Below are 20,090 nucleotides of genomic sequence, written 5' to 3'. Positions count from 1 at the left end.
GAAATTGACTCCTGATCCTACGTGAATCAAGAAATTATTAAGATGGAACTTACTGAATGAGAATAGATAAAGAAAGGACAAAAAATTACTGGTGAAAGGTGGCATCAGTCATCAACAAAATTAATACTGGAATGGGGAAAATATTTAACTTTAGGAGCCTGTAAGACAGCTAAGTAGAGCCACCTACGAAAGCTATGTATCTGTGATCTGCGACTTAAATGATGGCAGCAGAGTGGAGAAGTGGGAGTCACCGGTTCATCATCTTTAGAAGCAACTCACAGTCACAAGGCATGTGTTCACATGGTCATTGGAGCCTAGGTAAAAGGATAAGATTGCCAAGAAATACAGTAGAGATGAACAGGACTACAGTATCCTCCTAGAGAGAGGCTCAAGGACAGGACTAGAGCATCCTCCTAGAGAGTGGCTCAAGGACAGGACTAGAGCATCCTCCTAGAGAGAGGCTCAAGGACAGGACTAGAGCATCCTCCTAGAGAGAGGCTCAAGGACAGGACTAGAGCATCCTCCTAGAGAGAGGCTCAAGGACAGGACTAGAGCATCCTCCTAGAGAGAGGCTCAAGGACAGGACTAGAGCATCCTCCTAGAGTGGCTCAAGGAAGAGCCAGAGGAGGACAGAAGAGGCAGGAAAGAAGAGAGCAGGTGATAAGACAAGGAAAATCAAAGATGGGGGTTATAGTGGCAGAAAAGGAAGGGTTCAGGGATGATATGGTCCATACCACCAGATGATGACCAGCTGCCATCTGCTGAGGGTCTCTGCTCAGCTTGGGAAGAACAGCCTTAGTGACTCAGGGGAGGTGGAAGCCAATGAGCTGATGAGTGAATGGGGGGTGAGGATGTTAGCTCCTCTTCTAGAAATGTGGGGCGGAAGGGAAGGCTGGAGACAGTGTCACAGCTGAGAGACCTTTACGAGGGAAGGGATCCCGACACGTTTATTAGGTCAGAAGCAAGGCCAGCAGAGAAGGACATCCTCAGAGCAGACACAAGTAATGGAAGTCCTCCCTTAGTCTCTACAGTGGCAGATCAGCAGGGAAGACATAAATCATCACCTCCATCTTAAAGACAGGAGGGTGAAGCCCAATGTGAAGGCAATTTGCCGTAAATCACGCAACTCTGGTGTTGATAGAGATTCTACCACCACTGACTTCTTGTACCAGAAGGCTCCCTTGGATCACCCTGGAGCCCCAGGCAGTCCTGCAGAAATCTAGACAAAGCCAATGTCTGGGTTGCCAAGAAGATAATGTAAGAAGCATTCTGGGAAGGGGTTGCTGTCAGCAGAGGGATGGGGCAGAGGACAGAGCCAAGAGAAAGCAAAGACATCTCCACCCAGGCAGCAGCTGCTCCCAAATATGTCACAACTTGTCAAAGAGGCAGAAATAGAAGCAGTTTGGGGAGTGGAAGGGGGTGGGGTGGCATGCTATGGCTTCTGAAGTCATGAAGGGGTGACCAGGAGAGAAGGGGACAAACAGGGAGACTGAGCCGAAGGTGAGTGTGAAGAACACGTGTCCTACAGTTCTAGTAAGGTTGAGCATGGGAACAAAAACAAATTTAAGATAAAATACACTAAAGAAACCTGCCTATCTGATCCCAGTTATTCACCCTTTGGGGCAAGACCTGCTTCAACCAACCTACAGAGCACTCCTTCAGCTAGGAGTGTTCTCAGGGGTAGAGCACTTGCTTAGGCTTAGTGTGGATGCCAAGGCCTTGCCCTCTGTGCCCAGTATCACAAGACCAACGCGCCAACAGCTACCACGAAAACAATGCCTTCCTGCCCCAAGTCCATTCCATACAAGAATGATCTGTGCGGCCACACTTCCTGTTTCGAAGAAAAGAGTTTATCGGGTACGCGGCAAACCAAAGTGAAAGGACAGATGGCAAGCAGTCCGTGGAGAACTTCACCAGACTGGGCACCTACGAGACCCAGCAGAAGTGGCTGGGGAAACCCCGGGGAAAGAATCATGATGAAGCTCCCAAGTGAGATTTCTAAGCAAAATCGAACATTCTCTCCGTGGATGGTTCCGGCCTCCATCCCCAAGGTGGGCGTTTTCTACTGTGGGATGAAGGACAGCATCCCTCCTTTGGGACGAGTTCACCTTTAGTCGTTCTCAAAGGCACAATGTTTTTAACGCCCTTAGCCGTCTGCTGTACACCTTGTGTCAGACCCAGGTGGCCAGCCTGCCCTAAGACAGGGAATTTGGAAGAACACATGAAATCAACATGAAATTCGAGATGGAGTGGGGCGCTCTTCACTCCCAGAGTCTGCCCTCAACAAGTACAAACAGCACAAGACAATTTGCCAATGTAATCTACCTTACATACATCGGTACTTCCTCCAGGCCTACACATTGAGTGGAGGGGAAGGCCATTAGTTTGGATCACCGGGTCCAGCATCATGGTTTACAGGTGGGCCAAGGAGAACCAGAGGGGGACAACGCAGCATCCTGCCCTGCCTCCTATCCTCCTTATCCATCCACTTCCCTGAAGTTCCTGTCAGCTTCAGCCACAGCCACGAGCTAAAGCACCCATTGTGACGGGGTGTGGCACACTCTCAATCCTCACCCTTATTTCCAAAGGTCCCACAGGAGCCAGGCCCTGGGTTCACATGGCCATGTGCTCTGCTGAACCCTGCTCCAGTTATTTTGGTCACCAACTCTCTGCTTTGTCTCCAACAACCACCTCTCCTTGACCCCCAACTCTCCTGGACCCAACCTCTTCCGCCTCCAGGTTTGCCCCTTTCCCCACCCCAAAGCCAAAGATTCTTAGAGGATGATCCTGGCTCTAGCTCCAGATTCCAGACAGGGATGGCATTTCCCCGTGGTCAGCTGACACTTCGTCCTTATGGAAACAATGTGGTCCAAAGGCTAGGGCCTCTCCCCACCCCAGCTCTAAACTCTGATCTCATGTGCCTCTAAATGTCTTGTTCTGAGGCCCCAGTCTCTCTTCTCATACCCATCCTGTCTCCACAACAGCTTTTCCTAGGATCTCCCTGAACTCTCCCAAGGCATTGGTCCGGTACTAGCCAAGAGCTGGGTACCCACCTGCTGCACCCTTCCAAGAAGAGACCCCCCCTTGGTTCCCTAGCTCAAGTACGCAGCATTCTTGAACAAGTCCCTTTTCTAGACCTCTGTTTCCTCTGTGTAGAAGGAAAATGGACTAGCCGATCCTCAAACGCCCTGCCAGTTTCGACAGCCTATGATCCTGTGATCTGTTCACACCCCACAAAAAAAAGCTACCGTCTCATTAAATAGTGTTGATTTGTGCACATCGTAGTTACGAATGCTGACTGAAACATATACATGTTATCAAGACTCAATCCCCATACAGTCCCAGTAAATAATTCTCAGCGACCTTGCCTAGGAAAGCAAAAGGCGGGGCCTGTTTGGAGAGGTCAGAGGCTGCCCTCTCTATACCTTCTCACGCCTCTGTTCCCAAGCACGTGATACTCCAGAGTGAGACACTTGCCTTGATTTTAATCAAGCAACCTGGCAGCCCAGGTCAGCTCATCTGTAGGGACTAGAAAGGATTGGAGGCCAGACAGCCATGGCCATGGCGGTGTGCAGCAGAAGGGGAAGCAACAGCGAGCAGGTGAAGGGGATTTCTGAAATCCGATGCTACCATGCAAATGAGGTCAGCCCCGCATGCAAATGGACAAAGTCAAGTTGAGATGGTCAGGGTGGGAGGCCAACAGGCTGGATCTGAAGCCCCAGCAGGAGATGGGGGCTTCCTCTGGAGAAAGCATGACTGCCTGGGGAGGCTACATCAGGGGCAGGGGCCCCCTATATGCCCACACAGCAGGGGCGGGGATTAAGGTCGGATGCCCTGCTGTCAGGTCAGCGCTGATGGATCACCACTGATGGTGGAACACAAAGGCTGCTCTGTGCCTGGCACCAATGTGTTCCCGTCCATCAGAGGGCAGCTTGAGGGGTGCTGGGGTGTGAAGGAGAGGGAGACCAAGGACTAGGCACAGCTCACAGGTTGGTGAGAGAACTGGGTGTCTAAGGAGCCAGTACCCCCACTCTCTGCACTGGGACTTTGAAAGATCAGAGAAACCAGAGTGACCCTACCACCTCAGTCCCAAGAGCATCTTTGTCCCACAGTGGGGCTTGGCATGCTTGAGTCTACCTTATTCAGACATACACAAAGACGTCTACAGACAAGGATTCCCAGAGACCTAGGCACACAACTCCCAGCCCGCCCTCACATCCGGTGGTGTTTCCTGCAGACCAGAGTTATGTCCAGTCACAGCCTTCATCACTCACTCAAGGAGCAAAACAGAGTAGGTTGAACAGAAAGGAGAAAGAGAATAGATTTCTCCTCTGGGTTGTTCTTGTTCTTTTTCTAGACTTCTCTTCTGTCACCCAGCACTTTCTGTCTTGGAAAGGTGAATGTGAGTACACCAATATCACTCAACTGTGACGCAGGGTGGCAGGTAGATGACATCCTAGTCATGTCACCAGGCACCCAGTGCTCAATACACAGTCTCCTGACTGAAAGGATTGGGGGGAGGGTTCCCTCCTCCAGTCCTGATGCTGTGCTCCATGTGGTTAAAGTGGATACCTGATTGGGAAGCATGAGTCTAAGAGGAAGAGCAGGCACAGAAGCAGAGATATGGCAAGAACCAATGGTCTTGTATTCACCAGGTGTTTTCAAGTGCTGGACACACACACACACACACACACACACCTACTGACAGCTTGAAACATGTATGTTTTCTCAGTAAAATCCACCCTCCTGCCCAAGCCAATGATTCAGTCCTTCATTGTCTCATTCCTGAATTACTGCAAAGGGGTTTGGGAGTAACATGGTTTCCTTGTCTCAGTTTCCAAGCCCTCCATGCCCAGCTAGGCCTCCTACATTTACAGACTTGTTGTCAGCCCCGCCCCCTCACCAGAACCCTGAGATCCACACAAACCAATCCATCTTCTCACCTCTTCATGTCTTTATTCTGCTAGCTCCCCCCGACCTGATCCAGAACTTTTCCCCTCCTGAGCCCTCCACAAGGTTTAGCCTTCGGTGACTTTGCCATTTGTTTGCAAGTGATCCATGTTGTCCTCATATGGTCTTGTTTTTATTTTGTCTGAGACGGAGTCCCCCAACTAGCCCGGACTAGCCCAGAACTGGCAGTCCTCCTGCCTTGGCCTCTCCAAGTATGGAATTAAAGGTGTATGCCACCATGGCCACCCATCTCATTGGCTGCGGCATTAACAGCTTTGTAATGGAGCGTTCTCTACTAAGGGTCCAGGCTCAGCAGGCTCACCAGGGTCCTGCAAGCCGTCTAAGAACAAGTCCCTTCTGCTCCCACTTCCGAGGAAGAAGACATTGTTTCGGGTTGGGTCAGATTGGGTCCCACAAGGACAAAAGACGTCATTTTTAGGTTTCAATGGCAACCGTGGCACCTCCCCTCCACCTTCTTCTTCAGGGCTCACAGGACTGCAGTGTAAACTGAATCAAGGTAAATTTTTGTTTCTTCTTTTTGAGGGGTGGAAAGCGTGCTGAATGTGGAGAGTAATGTCTGGCCAAGTCTAGAACACACATACTGGTGCTGCACTTTGTATCCATGAGTAAAGTCGCGAACTGAATTAACTGAATTAACGCCTCTCTTTGTGTCCCAATTTGCTGGGGGCTCTTTCACTGTCCAGCTTGTGCCCTTCCCACTTGTCCCCACCTTCAAAGGACAGCGGCGTTTTCTTGACTCTTCCCTGTGGCTTACGGGAGGAAAGAAAGCTAGTCCTTCAAACCCCATGCAGCTCTCACCTCCACTAGGGAGTGAGTCCTCCCTGAGCCCCCACCATACATACCTCGATTTCCCCTTACTGTCCTGACTGCTAGTCACAGGATGGCTCACACTTAGTATGCAGGATCCTGGGGAAATCCTGACCCAAGGCTAAGAGTTTTTGAATTCCTAAAGCTACAGGTCAGTAGCTGCCATGTGACATCCTCAGGAAGAGGACTCAGGAATCAAGAGGTGGGGTGGAAAGGAGGCCAGCAGCCCGCAGTCCTTCTTAGAACTGTCCTCCCTGATCACCAAGGCTGACGGGTGCAGCTGGAGATGAAATGGGAAGCCAAGCTCCCCCACCACGCCTGACATTCTAGAGTTGTATGATGCATACAGAGATGGTGACTCGGGCAGGAAGGGATAGAAGAAGCCAGCCTGGTGGCCCAGGAGAGACACGAACAATACAAAGGACTATTCTTCTTACCACCCTATATCCAGAGATGAGTCAAGATGGTCCTAATGTCAGAACAGGGCAGGAGCATCATTAAGGAAGAAAGCATCAAGAGATGATTAAGAGAGACCTAGCAGAGAGACAGAAGACCAAATCGCTATTAACTGGGGGGAAAGATGGCGATGCAGAGGCTGTGAGGTCTCATCCTCACTAGACACTGACTTCCCCTGGCCCCTACTACTTAAGAACTCCCCTTACTTAAGATGTCCTCGAGTTCGCTTGCCTCAATTTATGCCCAGTTACATGAGGACTATGGAACCCAAAAGTTGAACCAACTTGCCCTTCTGAGTTTCTGTCTTCTGCCTCCTTGGACCCTATGTATTCACACACACACACACACACACACACACACACACACACACACACACACGCCCCGAATTTGGAGTGGTCCTGCTGTGGTGGGTGGTAAGTCTTTAGGGGTCTCCCGAGACTGGTGCTGTATGCTTTATGGTGCTCCCAAGCAGCAGAGAGTAGGCTAGATGGAGTCTGAGGGCCACTTCTAGCCAAAGCAACCTCTTTCTTGCGTCCTCCTGTCCTGTCCACCAGCTGCCTTGGACCATGAAGGAGAGCAGGCAGGCGGCCCGGAGAGGAGTAATTGAAAGGAGCAGATGAGAGGGGGGAATGCATCCACCCCCACCTTCCCTACCCCACAGGGACTGTGGAGAAGGGAAAACTAATCAAATTACAGTCGACGGCCTCCCGACCCGTGCGAGCATAGGAGCCGCCTGGGCCAGGGGCAGGCAGGCAGGGTGGGGTGGGGGCGAAAAGAGAGGGAAGGGGAATCACTTGTAATCCACTGTAAACGTCTTGATGTGCAGCAACAGCTTAGAGGGGGGCTCAGGTTTCGGTGGCGTTGGCTATATTTATCTCTGGGTCCATGCCAGCAGGGAGGGTTTAAATGGCACCCAGCAGTTGGCGTGAGGGGCTGCAGGAGCTTGGGGGCCAGTGGCAGGAACAAGTCTTTTCCGACCCGATGGAGCTGTATGAGACATCCCCCTATTTCTACCAGGATCCCCACTTCTATGATGGGGAAAACTACCTGCCTGTCCACCTCCAGGGTTTCGAGCCCCCAGGCTATGAGCGGACTGAGCTCAGCTTGAGCCCGGAAGCCCGAGGGCCCCTGGAAGAAAAGGGACTGGGGACCCCTGAGCACTGTCCAGGCCAGTGCCTACCGTGGGCGTGTAAAGTGTGTAAGAGAAAATCAGTGTCCGTGGACCGGCGGAGGGCAGCCACACTAAGAGAGAAGCGCAGGCTCAAGAAAGTGAATGAGGCCTTCGAGGCCCTGAAGAGGAGCACCCTGCTCAACCCCAACCAGCGGCTGCCTAAGGTGGAGATCCTGCGCAGTGCCATTCAGTACATTGAGCGCCTACAGGCCTTGCTCAGTTCCCTCAACCAGGAGGAGCGAGATCTCCGCTACCGAGGCGGGGGCGGGCCCCAGCCGGTGGTAAGTGGTTGGCACACCAGTCCCAGGGATAGGGCCAGAGGGAGGTGCCTGGTCAGCTTGGGCTGGAACAGGTGCAAAGCCAGGGCCCTAGGGAATCTCAGGACCCCTTTCCTTGTTGGCTAGGCTGTCCGGAGACCTTCTGTGTTCATACTGCTTCCAGACCAGACGAAGGCAGTGGTAGTAAATATAGATGGAGGGGGATGGGGGACGGACGGGCACAAGAGGACAGAAGGGGGCCAGGAACAAGTCTGCCCTAAGGGCTTAGGAGAGCCCAGGTGAAGGCGAGGGCTGATTCCCATGATCGAGGCAGCATCTAAAAGACCAAATGCCTAAAGAAACCTGCTTTGTCCTGCTCAGAGGTCACCATAATGAAGTATTGTGGCTTACCACCCTTATCTCCAAAGTGAAGGCAAAATTCCTATCCTAGAAACCAGGAAAGACCTAGAAAGTAGGCTATCTGTGGAGAACATTCTAGAGTGGTAACCTACCCAGGAACCCAAGCAGTGAGCTACAGCTGAGGATGATTGTAGAATTGACCTTGGATCTTGGCCTTGTCTTGCAGGTACACAGTGAATGCAACTCCCACAGCGCCTCCTGCAGTCCAGAGTGGGGCAGTGCACTAGAGTTCGGTCCCAACCCAGGAGGTAAGTGAATCCTGACCCTGGTAACCATGGCTCAAATCGCTTAGACCCTAACTAGGCTGGGCTAGTCCCTTACCTTATTCCATGTTGCAGTCACCTTCCCGTGGCTTCCTCGGGAACCTGCTGACCTGAGGGCCCCAAACGGTGGGCTGGAGACCCTGTGCCTCCCTGTAGCCTTGACCAACTAAGGAGTCCTCACAGTCTCCAACAGCATTCCAGCCGGTGTCTGGTGGCTGGCCTCAGGGAGAAGAGCCTGTCCCTGCCCCAGGGGTCCCTGGGAACTGCTGAGTCAGTGCTACAAAACTGGGCCTGGTTCCCTAGGATACACTATCCTGGCTTCACCTTGGGATAGCCACTTCCAAAACCTAACTGCATTAGAGGATTTCAGAGAGGAAGCGCGCGTGCACACACACACACACACACACACACACACACACACACACACACACAATGGGGTGTGCTGGAATGCTAGTGGCTGGGGGAACTCCTGACTCTCGCTCTCCTATCTGTCTTGGAAAGCCTGTGCCATCTCAAGGGTCCCATGCCCCTTGCCCAGGAAGCACTCCCGTTTTCCCTTACAGATCACCTGCTTGCAGCCGACCCTACAGATGCCCACAACCTGCACTCCCTCACCTCCATCGTGGACAGCATCACAGTGGAGGATATGTCTGTTGCCTTCCCAGACGAAACTATGCCCAACTGAGTTTGTCTGCCAGGCTGGGTGTCCACGTGAGCCCCCAAGATGGTGTCAAAGGCCACCACTTCTGCTGCAGGGGCCTTTCAAGCGAGGCTGTCCTGGTGCCAAGAAAACAGCCCCAGGCTGCCACAGGCCAGACTTCCCACTCCCCATTCATAAAAGGCTAACACCCAGCCCAGCAAGGGAATGGATGCCTTCTTTTAGCTGACTCCTTAGAGAAGAGAGTATCCCCTTCCAAGGAAAGAAATATGGGGTCCAGAGAACCCTTGTGGATGTTCCCCAATGGGGCAAACTTAGGAGCTTTTTTTTAAAAAATCATAATATGCTTCTAATTCCACGCCCCCCAAATGAGAGCCTGAGACAGCGCCCCAATCTGGACAAGCATGCATATCCGTTCCAATCTCTCCCTGATGCCAGGGGCTAGGCTGGGCCTGCCCTGAGTTGAGAGAGAAGGGAGAGGAACTACCCTGTTCCAAAGTCCCTGGGGGCCAAGCTTTTGCAGTGGATATTGGGAACCTTCCAATGGTTTGTGTATTGTTTTGTTTTGTTTTGTGTGTTGTTTGTAAAGCTGCCATCTGACCAAGGTCTCCTGTGCTAATATTGCCAGGGACAGGCAGGGAAGGGGGTGGGGGCTCTTGGGGCGACTTCTTTTGTTAAACTAAGCATTGTGTGTGGTTTTGCCAATTTTTTTGTAATCCTTTTGCTAACTTATTTGGATTTTCTTTTTTAAAAAATGAATAAAGACTGGTTGCTAGAAAAGTGTCTACAATGATGTATCGGGAGGGGAGACAGTGACAACACTGTGGGGGTCCATATGTACAAGGCACGAAGGGGGGCCCACTTGGGATGGGTTCCTGTGAATGGAGCTGTGGTCCTGAACTGGTCATCAGACATGAGAGCCAGGCGCTGCAGAGCTGGGGAAAAGACCAGATTCCTCAGAAATCCTGGGCACACCAAAGCAAAATTACAAAGCACTCTATTGTACTTTACGTCAGACATCATTCACAGTCTGCTGTGTTCCAACTTACAGCCCAAAAGGTCCACTGAGCATGCTCACACCTTGTGCTCAGCCCACACATAAGGTTAGGGGTGCAGAGCTAGGTGTAGCCTGGTCTACAAAAGCTGTGGGACTTTCCTCCCTCAGCCCTGTCTCTCCACATAACCTTGAGCTCTGCAGAGAAATATGAGGTGGTTACACAGAGCAAACAGAGTCAGACACTGTCATGTCTTCATAGGACAAATAGCATGTCCCCTTTCCGCCCTCTGCCCTTCCCTCCAAGCACAGGGCTATTCCTGTCCCCACCTACAGCTCAAAGACAGGCGACTGTGCTGAGGGAGCCAAGAGACAAAGAATAAACAGGCAAAGCTATGGTACTCATTGTTCGGGAGGCTACTTTTTCAAAGACTGCCTTCCCAAGGGGAGACAGTGGGTGGGAAAGTGAGAGCGAAGATCATAGCTGGAGACTGTGTAGGGATTTAACACAGTAGGTCAGGTCGGGCGGTGGTGGCGCACGCCTTTAATCTCAGCACTCGGGAGGCAGAGGCAGGCGGATCTCTGTGAGTTCGAGGCCAGACTGGTCTACAAGAGCTAGTTCCAGGACAGGCTCCAAAGCTACAGAGACCCCTTGTCTTGGGGGGGGGGAGGGGGAGAGGAGGTCAAAGGAACTAAAACGGGAAAGGACCAAGAACACCGACTTCAACTTTACTAACTCCAGTTGTGTCGTGTCATTTGATTGGTTATGGCAGGTTATTTCCTAACCATTGTGGACAGGGATTCGGTACATGGTACATCCCAGGCCCTCTACAGTTCTCTGGGACCCTTTGGCAACTGACTTGAGCCAGTTTAAGAGAGCAGGTGCTGATGATCATTCTACACTTGCTCGAGTTCAGATGAACCCCCTCCCCAACTGCCTTCCCAACCTTGCCTGGACAGTATGAGGGAGAGTTGGCAGAGCTTTGAGGAACTGGAGAAGGGGTAAAAGGTAGAGAAGGTGGGCCCCATCAAAGTCTGTCCGTCTCCAATAAGCGGTCATCCATCCTGGTTTACGGACTTTTCTTCTTTTTGAGTTTGTGTTATTGAATTGCAGTTTCCCAGAGAGCCTGAAGAGGAATGTCTAAGTCTAGCCTTGGTCTACTGTCCTTGGGATGAAACGTGTGTCTGTACTGCCACCCATCCTCTAGTCTAGTGTGCTGTCTCATAGCCACAACACTCGACTGCACAACCAGAAAGGGCTCTCCTGAGATCTGTGTCCTCTGTCCCAGTGCCTCCCAGTGTTCTTAGGTGGGCACTGCCCCACTGTCTTCAGTTGTGATGCATCTATCCCTAGCCCTCCCAGATCCCTACAAGGGTCCAGTGCTAGCCAAGAGCAGGGGCATCAAGAATACCATGGAGTTCACGGCTCCTGCGGTTGCTGGATATAGTGTTAAAGCCCATTCTTTTCAGTTATGTCAACTTGAAACTGAGATGCATAGTCACACTTGAAAGAATAACCAGGTCATTAGAATCAACAGAGCCGCCGCACAGGCAGGTGTAATCATGGCTTGCAAGGCCTCAACTCACCATACACCAGCACATCCAGATGTGAATGACTAACCCTGCCATACAGAAGCCCAGAATATTTTCACAAAATAAATGTTACTAAGCGTAGGGTTTCCTTAAATTAACAAATTGTCAGCCTTCACAATAGAATTACAGATAACGTTCATGTTAATGAATAATGAGCTGGGGTTCTTTAGGGAAATTAACTTAAATTCCCTCAATCAGGGGAAGTAACTACAATAAATCAAACTGGGTTAATCAAATGTTGCCTAATAATGGACTTTAAGGAATACACAGAATGAAGAGGCAAGAATTACTTGAAAATGGCATGCCAGTGTGGGTGTAGGCGCTTCCTGGTGTTTGGCTAATTATTATAAATTATAGGATGCTTGCAGCGCCATCTGTGCCCTCCAACAACATTCTCAGGTGTCTAACTTCCCAGAAAACCTTTCCACTAGTGGCTGTAGGTGTACTAGGTGGTTGGGGCAACTGGTATGAAAGAGAGAGTGTCCCCTCAACTCGGGTGTCTGTTCCATGGATGAAATGCCACCCTACTATCCCCTAGCATGTCATGCCCCGTGCTCTTTAGTTTCCTGGTTTCGAAGGCTCAAGCTGGGACACAGATGCCTAGGGGAGCAAGAGCTCCACATGAGATTGGCCAAGGAGCCCAGTTCAGGCCTTGATAGGAACATATATCACCACCCTTTGTTGACCTCCTCTCTGCACTCTCTCAGCTATGGGTGAACACCCAGACCCAGACTCCTGGTCTCTCACTCTGTTTAGAACATTTCCAGAGACAGCAAAGGAAAACCTTCTGAGGACCCTTCCTTGGAAAGATTCTTCCCTGTTTTCTCCAAATGCTAAAGAAACACCATGATAAAGCTGGGTGGTGGTGCACGCCTTTAATCCCAGGCAGATCTCTGTGAGTTTGAGGCCAGCCTGCTCTATAGGACAGCCAAAACTACAGAGAGAAACACTGTCTCAGGGGGGAAAGGAAGGAAGGAAGGAAGGAAGGAAGGAAGGAAGGAAGGAAGGAAGGAAGGAAGGAAGGAAGGAGGAAGGGGAGGGGAGGGAAAGAAGGAAGAAAGGAAGGAAGGAAGGAAGGAAGGAAGGAAGGAAGGAAGGAAGGAAGGAAGGAAGGAAGGAAACATGATACTATCTATAGTTACGGTCTTATCTGGAGTCCAGCGTCCCTGAACGCCCATTTCCATACAGGACTGCTCTTCCTATATCCCCAGTCCAGTGGATGGGTGACAACACTGAGAAGTCATGGCTTTCTGGAACCTTCAGACCTCTTTGCTGTGGCCAGCTACTTCAGCTCAGTTCCACCTTTGACCATGGCGGATGGGGCACTGAGAAGCTTGTCTGGGTTCTGCCTAAGTCAGATCTGGCTCTCTTCCTGTCACCTGTGCCCATGGGCACTCACTCTTGCCTCAGTGTTTGGGGCCCCATGGCTATGGAAGGGACACAAGAACGCAGTGTGCGTCAGGCCACATGGTTAATCACTGAAGTGAGTGGACTGCGGCCCCAGGATGATTCACGGGTACCAAGGACCTCTTGAGTAGTTACAGACAGATGTATGAGGGAGAGAATTAGGATAGTTGGAGAAATCACGACGCTCTCTCTAAGAAGCAGTCAAGGTATCAGGCACTCCGGGCACTAGATCAGGAATCCATCACACAGATTACAGTGGAGGACAAGGCACTGGACTCAGACCTAGGCTTGAGACCCATGTCTTTCACAAGGTGCGTGATCTTAACCTGACTATTTTCTGTTCTATAAAATCGCAATGACGCCACACAGCTGGCTTCTGAGGACTGGATTAATTAATTAACTAATTTGATTACTACAAATTAATCCCTTTACTACAAGTTATAATTTGGATGTTTGGGTTTCTTCAAAATTCATATTCAACCCATGTTCAGGGCTCGCTAAATGGCTCCGCAGTTAAGAGGGCTTGCCACTCTTCACAAGCTTGCATACCAGCACCTGCACCGTGTGGCTCACAAATGCTGTACCTCCAGCTCTAAGGGACCCATGTGTCTTCTGGCCTCCACTGGCGCGCACACACACACACACACACACACACACACATGTACATTCACACTTAGTTTGAAAAAAAATAATCTTTAAAATACCTAATCCCTAATACAATGGCATTAAGAGATAGGCCTTCTGAAGGTGGTTAGGATATGAGGGAGGGCTGTACCCTCGTGAATGGGGTTAGTGCCCTTATAAGAGGTAGCCTGTTTGGCCCTTGTTACCCTTCAACCTTTTCTAGCATATGAGAACACCTTGACAAAGTACCATTTCTGAAGACTAAGTCCTCACTGGAGATTAAATCTGCCGGTAGCTTGCTCTTGGACTTCTCAAACGCCAATGCTGTGAGAAACACATTTCTGTTGATTAAAAATGACCTGTGTAAGGTTGTTTTGTAAGAACAGCAAGAACAGGCAAGGGTCTGGCACCCAGCAGTGCTCAGGGGTTTGTTGGCTTTTGTTAATATTAATCCTTTCAACGACTCTTCAAGATGAGGTCCATCAATTCACTCACTCAATGTAGAGATCAAAGAGACTGACCTAAGGAATGCCCTCACAGCCCAGGGCAGTAGACAGTCAAGGAGACAATACATGCACCTGTTCAACATGTAGAGAATATTCTCCACTGGTGCCAGCCATTGCTTCCCGTGAGAGACTTAGAAAGGAGTTGAAGGGTCGAAGCTACCAAGGCAAAGAAAAGAGCCACTGAGCTGTCTACCAGAGCAGGCACTGGTGGACAGAACATTTCTGATTAGGCAGATTCAAGTTAGTGGGAAGAGGAGAGGGCCAGGGATCCAAGTCATGAACCGCTTCTAAGGCCATGGAGGGACAGGGCCCTGAACTAAAGTAGTGAAGACAGACTATGCCGGTTTAAATTAGAATGGTCCCAGCACAGCGGTGGTGTTAGAGGAGGTAGTATTGGCAGCACACGCCTTTAATCCCAGGCAGAGGCAGGCAGATTTCTGTGAGTTTGAAGCCAGCCTGCTCTACAGAGCAAGTTCCAGGACAGCCAGAGCTGCTACGCAGAGAAACCCTGTCTCAAAAAGCAAACAAAAGGATGGCTCCCATAGGCTCACATACTTGAATGTTCAGTCCCCAGTTGGTGGAACTGTTTGGGAATGTTTCCAATCATGGCCTTGTTGGAGAAGGTGTGTCACTGGGAACGGGCTTTGAAGTTTTAAAAGCTCATTCCATCCCGGTTCGCTCTTTCTCTGCCTCTTGGTTGTTGTCTCAACATGTAAGCTCTCAGTTACTTCTCCAGTGCCATTGTCTATCTGCCTGGTGGCCTGACCACCCTGCTGCCATGATGGTCATGGACTCTAACCCTCTGAAACTGTAAGCAAGCACCCAAGCAAATGATTTTCTTTGTAAGTTACATTGGTCATGGTACCTTATCACAGCAACCAAAAGGTAACTAAGACAGCTCCTGGAATGCAGAGGTGCACAGAGGAGGCTGGGCAGGAGCAGCGACTCCGGTCACAGTGTGAAAGGATCCAGGTAGAGTAGGTAAAGGTGAAAGGGGAAAGAACCTGGCCAAGCCTGAGAGCAGGCTTCTCATCCCTTCACCTTGCTCTAGAAACGCTTGGTACGCGCCACCCGAACGCTACCTTTCCCATCAATCCTGCACGTGCATAATAAACAGAAGGGTGTTGTCCATATGCTTCAAAACTCTGATACCTTCTTCCCAGAGTACAGCAACCGGGAGGTCTGTGAAGGCAGCCGGACACATCAGGTGAGCCGAATGTTCAATAAAGAAATGGAGGCCATTTGTACATTGTCTTAAAACCAGGTTTTTTATTGGTACATAAACACCCACTCACGCCCACACACACCCACACACACACTCACACACCCACGCCTGAGCCAATACAGTACTGAGAAGGGACCCGGTGAGACACAGGAGGCTGGCAAGGAGGGCTTGGGCCACTGGTTACTCTCCATGAAAAAAAATATATATGTATATATATTTTGACTGTGAGGCAAGGGGTACACCATGACAGCAGCCTTCCATCACTGCATGCAGAGTCCCCTGTCCATCCTCCCTTCTGACCCTGAAAACACCTGGATCCCCAGTTGCTACCTATGACAGTGAAAACCACGACAGGGTTACATGGTAGAGGAGGGGCAGGGCTGACTCTCTCACACAGCTAGCCCATAGAGAGTCCCCAGAAGGAGTCAGATGGGGTTGTCAAGCTCAACTCCTTCCGTCTCAGGATGCTGGTACTTCTATGTAACTCTGGCGTTCGGGATCGGCTTTCTCACTCTCTAACCAATTCAGATTCTACTCAACTGTTTCTCACCTTCATCTCCAGCAGCCTGACTGGTAGGGATGCGGAAACAGTGGGATCATGGACAGGTAGCTTCCTACCCTAGCCCAGGGGAGCCCATTCAGTCACCCCAGTAGCCAAGCTTTCCCCTACAGGGCAGCAGGGAGTTCTGGCTCATTTTTCCACCTGCCAGCCCAGCCCCTGCTCAGAATCCCAGTGAATGAGATGGCAAGCCAGTTACTCCACTTGCCTACAGGAGGGCAGGAGGGCAGGAGGGCACTGCCCTGCCTGCCTCCAACAAACACAACCCAGGCACGTCCTTTCCTCTCCCATTAAGTATCAGCTTCTACCGACCCACCCTGATATGAGGTCCTGAGATTTCCTAAGGCTAAGGAATGAGTCTGGAAGAGAAGGTGAATGGCATTCCTCATAAATCTGTCCTGCCCCACCATGCTGCCAGAAAAAGCAATTAAAATAGTGGGGAGAGAGGAGATCATCAATTTCTGGAGTAGATAGCTGACCCCAAAAGACGGCATGAGGACACAGAAGGAAGACTGCCTCAGTCCACATTAGATTTCCTGGACCTGGGACATGGTTCCCTAAAGGGACCCACCCCTCCCTTTCAGGGCAGACACAACAGCTCACAATCTGACACACTCAGTCCCATAGCAGGCTCCACTGTGGCTGGGGCTGAACCATTCCCACTGCCCTTTGGGCTTAGGTAGTAAGGCCATCTGATCTCTTTCTAGTTTCCCTGACTGTGCCTTCTACTGGGCAAGGAGTTGAAGACTTTCGCTTGCCCTCGCCCTTGGCCCAAAACTTTGGGGTCCATTCCTCCCACATCTTTGGGATTCTGCATCAGCTTGGGCTCCGAGTTTCCACCTTAGCCTTCCTCAGTTTTCCTCCTGGCGTGCCCTGGAGGGACTCGGGTACTCACCCCTCATTGCCCCCAAGCACGACTTGGAGGCAAGAGCTACAGACACTGTTGACCGGTTTGGGGAAGGGGCAGGGGTGATACTGTGAAAAAGGGGTACCAAAACCACTCAGACCATTCGGCACAGCCAGAGTGGAGGGGACCAGAAGGCCAATTAGTCCAAGTAGGACAGAGTCCGAAATGGCCTTTTATTGGAAGGGCCATCTCAGTCCTTGGCTTGAGATTATGAGACTGCAGAACCCAGAGTCCAGACCAAACTAGGTCGAGAAGAGAAAAGGTGGTGACACTCACTCAGCGTTACCCTTTTCTCCCTCCCACAGAATCCCAAGCACCATCAACCTGGGTGCCGCCACAGACAGGAAACCTTGGCCACATCCACTAGAGACTTACAAAAGGGGCACGAAGTAGGACTCGGATAGTGGGATGCCAAGGGAATAGATGAGCATATTCTGAGATCCCGGGCAACTGGAAAGTCACAGAGGAGAGGCTGGGAGCCAAGGGAGAAAGGGAACGAGCAGGAGGGGTCAGGGCCGGCTGAGCCTGCGAAACCAGGGCACCCACCCTGGGGGCCGTGGCTAGTCCCGGAAGGCAGAGAGCATGTGTCCGTAGAGATAGTGGGAGTGAGCTAAGAGAGAAGAGAGAGAGACAGGCTCTGTAAGTGAAGGTGGTCCCCGGAAGGGCAGCAGGTAGGTGCAACATGCGGCCAAGCACGAAGCGAAGCGGGAAGGGCAAGCCGGGCGGTGCTGCAGCGAGGGTGCGGCGACGGCAGGGCGGGCCGGGGCGGAGGCAAGGCGGGCGAGCGCAGCCACGGCCAGGCCCACTTACCCCGAGCCGGGGGCACACCCCCGTCAGACCCGGGGCGGGAGGGTGGGGGGTCAGCAGGAGTAGGTCCGGACCGTGGAGGGCTCCAGTCTCTGAGCCCCCGCCGTCCCGGCTGGCAGGAGTCGGCAGCGGCGGGAGAACACACAGAGCGCGGGTTAGTGCGCGCCCCACCGCAGCGTTAGTGCAGCGCAGCCTCGGCCTCGCCCCTCTCCAGCCCGCTTGGCCCCAGGCTGCTGGAGGGAGCCCGCGGCCAGCCCCGCACTCACCTTCCGGCATGATCTTCTTGGGCGGAGCGGGTGGGGGCTGCAGCGGACCCAGCGTGGACACACGGAAGCCCACCGGGAGGGTCTCTGCCGAGGTGCCCAGCATGCCACCACTGTGGTGATCCCGTGGCCGGAAGCGTTTCCTCCAGGAGGGTGCTCGACGGAACACCTTCTCTTCCCCCTGCACCAAGGGACATATGGGAGTTGCCACCCCAATCTTCCCAACTGAGCTGGGAGAGCCCACTGTTTTTTCAAAGTATTTTTCTTCCTAGGCTCCCTGCAGGAGGTCACTTGTCAGCCCTAGCACTGCTCTCCCGTCCTTCTGGGACCTCAATAAAGATACTACCCAGGTTGCTAGGAATATACTGCCAGAGATCATGACTTGTAGGTTGCCATTCTTGGTTCAGTTGCATGAGTAACAACAGAACCTCTCTGGGCTTCAGTTTTCTTATCTGTCAAATGGGAAGTCCAAAATCTGCCTCACCTATTTATCTCTCAGGCTACCTTCTCCAGTGGAACCAGAACACACGGACAGTGATGGGGCCAGACAGATGAGCCTCGGGAATCAGGCTACTCCAAAGGACACAGGCCACCCACCCCACTCTTTGGGGGAGCCCGGGCTCAGTGCCTTGTAGCCAAGCCTCCTCTTCCACCTTTGTGTTTTCAGAACTGTACAGAGTCCACAGTATGGGTAGAGAGAGCAGGAACAGGGCCACTGACCCCTGGTTTTGCCTCAACGACCCCTCCCATTTCTAATCCCTTGGGATGTGTAATCTGTGCTCTGGGAATGATACATGTTCTAATCACTTCTAAACCTGTCCTAAGACCTGTCCCAGGAGCGTGTACTGTTCCTTCCCCTCATCCGCCCTTGCTCCCCCCAGTCCCTTCACCTTCTGCTCCTTCTGTTTTCTTCTCCTTTCTCTATCATGTTCTATGCTCTGTGGAGCAATGCATGATTTTTTTTGTTGTTCCAAAGAATGTATTCCCTGATCCTGAGTGGTGTCTTGGAATACTGTCTGCCTCAGTAACTGTTAATGAATGGATAGTTGGAGGCCCATTCCTTAATTTAGCAAGGTCTAAAGATGGAGAACCTAGAAATAAATATGTGGCGGGGGGTGGGGGAGTGTTCACACACTCTATGGGACATCTGTGGAAGTTGGAGGACAACACTGGGGAGCTGGTTATCTCTTTCTACTTTTCTATAGGTTCCAGAGATCAAACTCAGGTCATCTGGCGTGTACGGCAAGAATTGTCCCTCCTGTGCCATCCCGTCAGTCCTGGACTTGCTTAAGCACAGTCAAGGAAGGTTGGTGACAGGGAAACAGATCAAGAGGAAGTGCTGGCAGGGCCCTCCAAGTCTTCCCTGCACCCCACGGGAAGGCCTGATGAAATGAAGGTCAAAGGCTGCCTCTACAGACCAGAAGGGCTGAAGAGTGAAGCTATGGCCGAGATCTGGGGTGTCAACTTGGGTTTTTGTTTAGCAGTGTGCCAACTACCCTGAGGAGCAGAGAGCGGAGCTGTTACTCAGCACCTCAGCGGAGCGCCTGTCTTCAGACACCACACAACTGGAGGGCAGGCTGCAAGCCCACCCAGCAGGGAGAGACACAGAAACAGAAAAGTCACCCCAAAGAGACGGCCTCTGGGGAAGATCTTTAACCCTGCATGGCCGAGAAGGCTGAGTTTTGAGGTGGAAGATGCTAGAAATATAACACGGGCTTTGGTTTTTATACCAGAAATGATTTTCACAGAGAGTTCCCTACAGCCTGCTGCTGCCCAACCACATGCCTCCCCGCCCTCGCCATGCCTCCCCGCCCTCGCAATGCCTCCCCGCCTCTTGCCATTCCTCATCCCTGCTGGCTCTCCTCCCTCAGGCTAGCCACCCTTCATCAGCCCTAGAGTGGGAGATCTCATGAACCTCAATCCAATGAGCCTACAATGACCAAGGCTCTAAATTCATAGCCAAGTACTCACGTCATCCAACTTCCTGTCTGTGCCCAAAGCCAACAGGTTATTGAACTCTCTCTCCATCACTTGACGGGCCTGAAACCCACAGGGTGAGAGGAAAGAAGGAGGGCTTTAGTTAATAGCATTTATGGTATCTTTCTCTTTTAAGATTTACATTAATTCAGTTATTATTATTATTATTATTATTATTATTATTATTATTATTATTATTATGTGTGTGTATGCATGTACACGTAT

At 51.4% G+C, this 20,090-nt stretch overlaps 2 protein-coding genes and 1 long non-coding RNA gene across 7 annotated transcripts in view; 2 read left to right on the top strand and 1 right to left on the bottom strand.

Annotated features, from left to right (window-relative positions):
- Positions 1–7,140: 7,140 nt before the first annotated feature.
- On the top strand, positions 7,141–9,507 carry Myog (myogenin). The gene is made up of 3 exons (XM_048431109.3): positions 7,141–7,686; positions 8,249–8,330; positions 8,909–9,507. The coding sequence occupies exons 1-3, from the start codon at positions 7,141–7,143 to the stop codon at positions 9,028–9,030; spliced, it is 750 nt and encodes a 249-aa protein (XP_048287066.2). The 3' UTR covers positions 9,031–9,507.
- Positions 9,508–15,368: 5,861 nt separating this feature from the next.
- Positions 15,369–20,090, bottom strand: part of Ppfia4 (PPFI scaffold protein A4) — a 47,516-nt gene continuing 42,794 nt past the window's right edge. For 3 of the 5 annotated variants that reach the window (XR_007231329.3, XR_007231328.3, XR_007231330.3), the window contains 4 exons: positions 19,860–19,928; positions 17,892–18,069; positions 17,629–17,737; positions 15,369–17,428 (listed from right to left, as the gene is read on the bottom strand). Coding sequence is in view for 2 of the 5 variants with exons in the window: in XM_048430802.3 (XP_048286759.3) it covers positions 17,379–17,428; positions 17,892–18,069; positions 19,860–19,928 (297 nt within the window). In the remaining 3 variants the exon portion in view is untranslated. The remainder of the gene's footprint in view (positions 17,429–17,628; positions 17,738–17,891; positions 18,070–19,859; positions 19,929–20,090) is intronic. The other 2 variants (XM_048430802.3, XM_048430803.3) reach the window with 1 other exon arrangement.
- Positions 17,364–19,865, top strand: LOC146894984 (uncharacterized). Its single transcript, XR_015001424.1, has 3 exons — positions 17,364–17,489; positions 19,094–19,194; positions 19,370–19,865. It is a non-coding gene; the product is annotated as an uncharacterized LOC146894984 (long non-coding RNA).

Source organism: Myodes glareolus, chromosome 5 (genome assembly GCF_982192425.1).
Source record: "Myodes glareolus chromosome 5, mMyoGla1.1, whole genome shotgun sequence".
Taxonomy (NCBI): domain Eukaryota; kingdom Metazoa; phylum Chordata; class Mammalia; order Rodentia; family Cricetidae; genus Myodes; species Myodes glareolus.
This window is presented reverse-complemented; position numbering and strand designations above follow the sequence as displayed.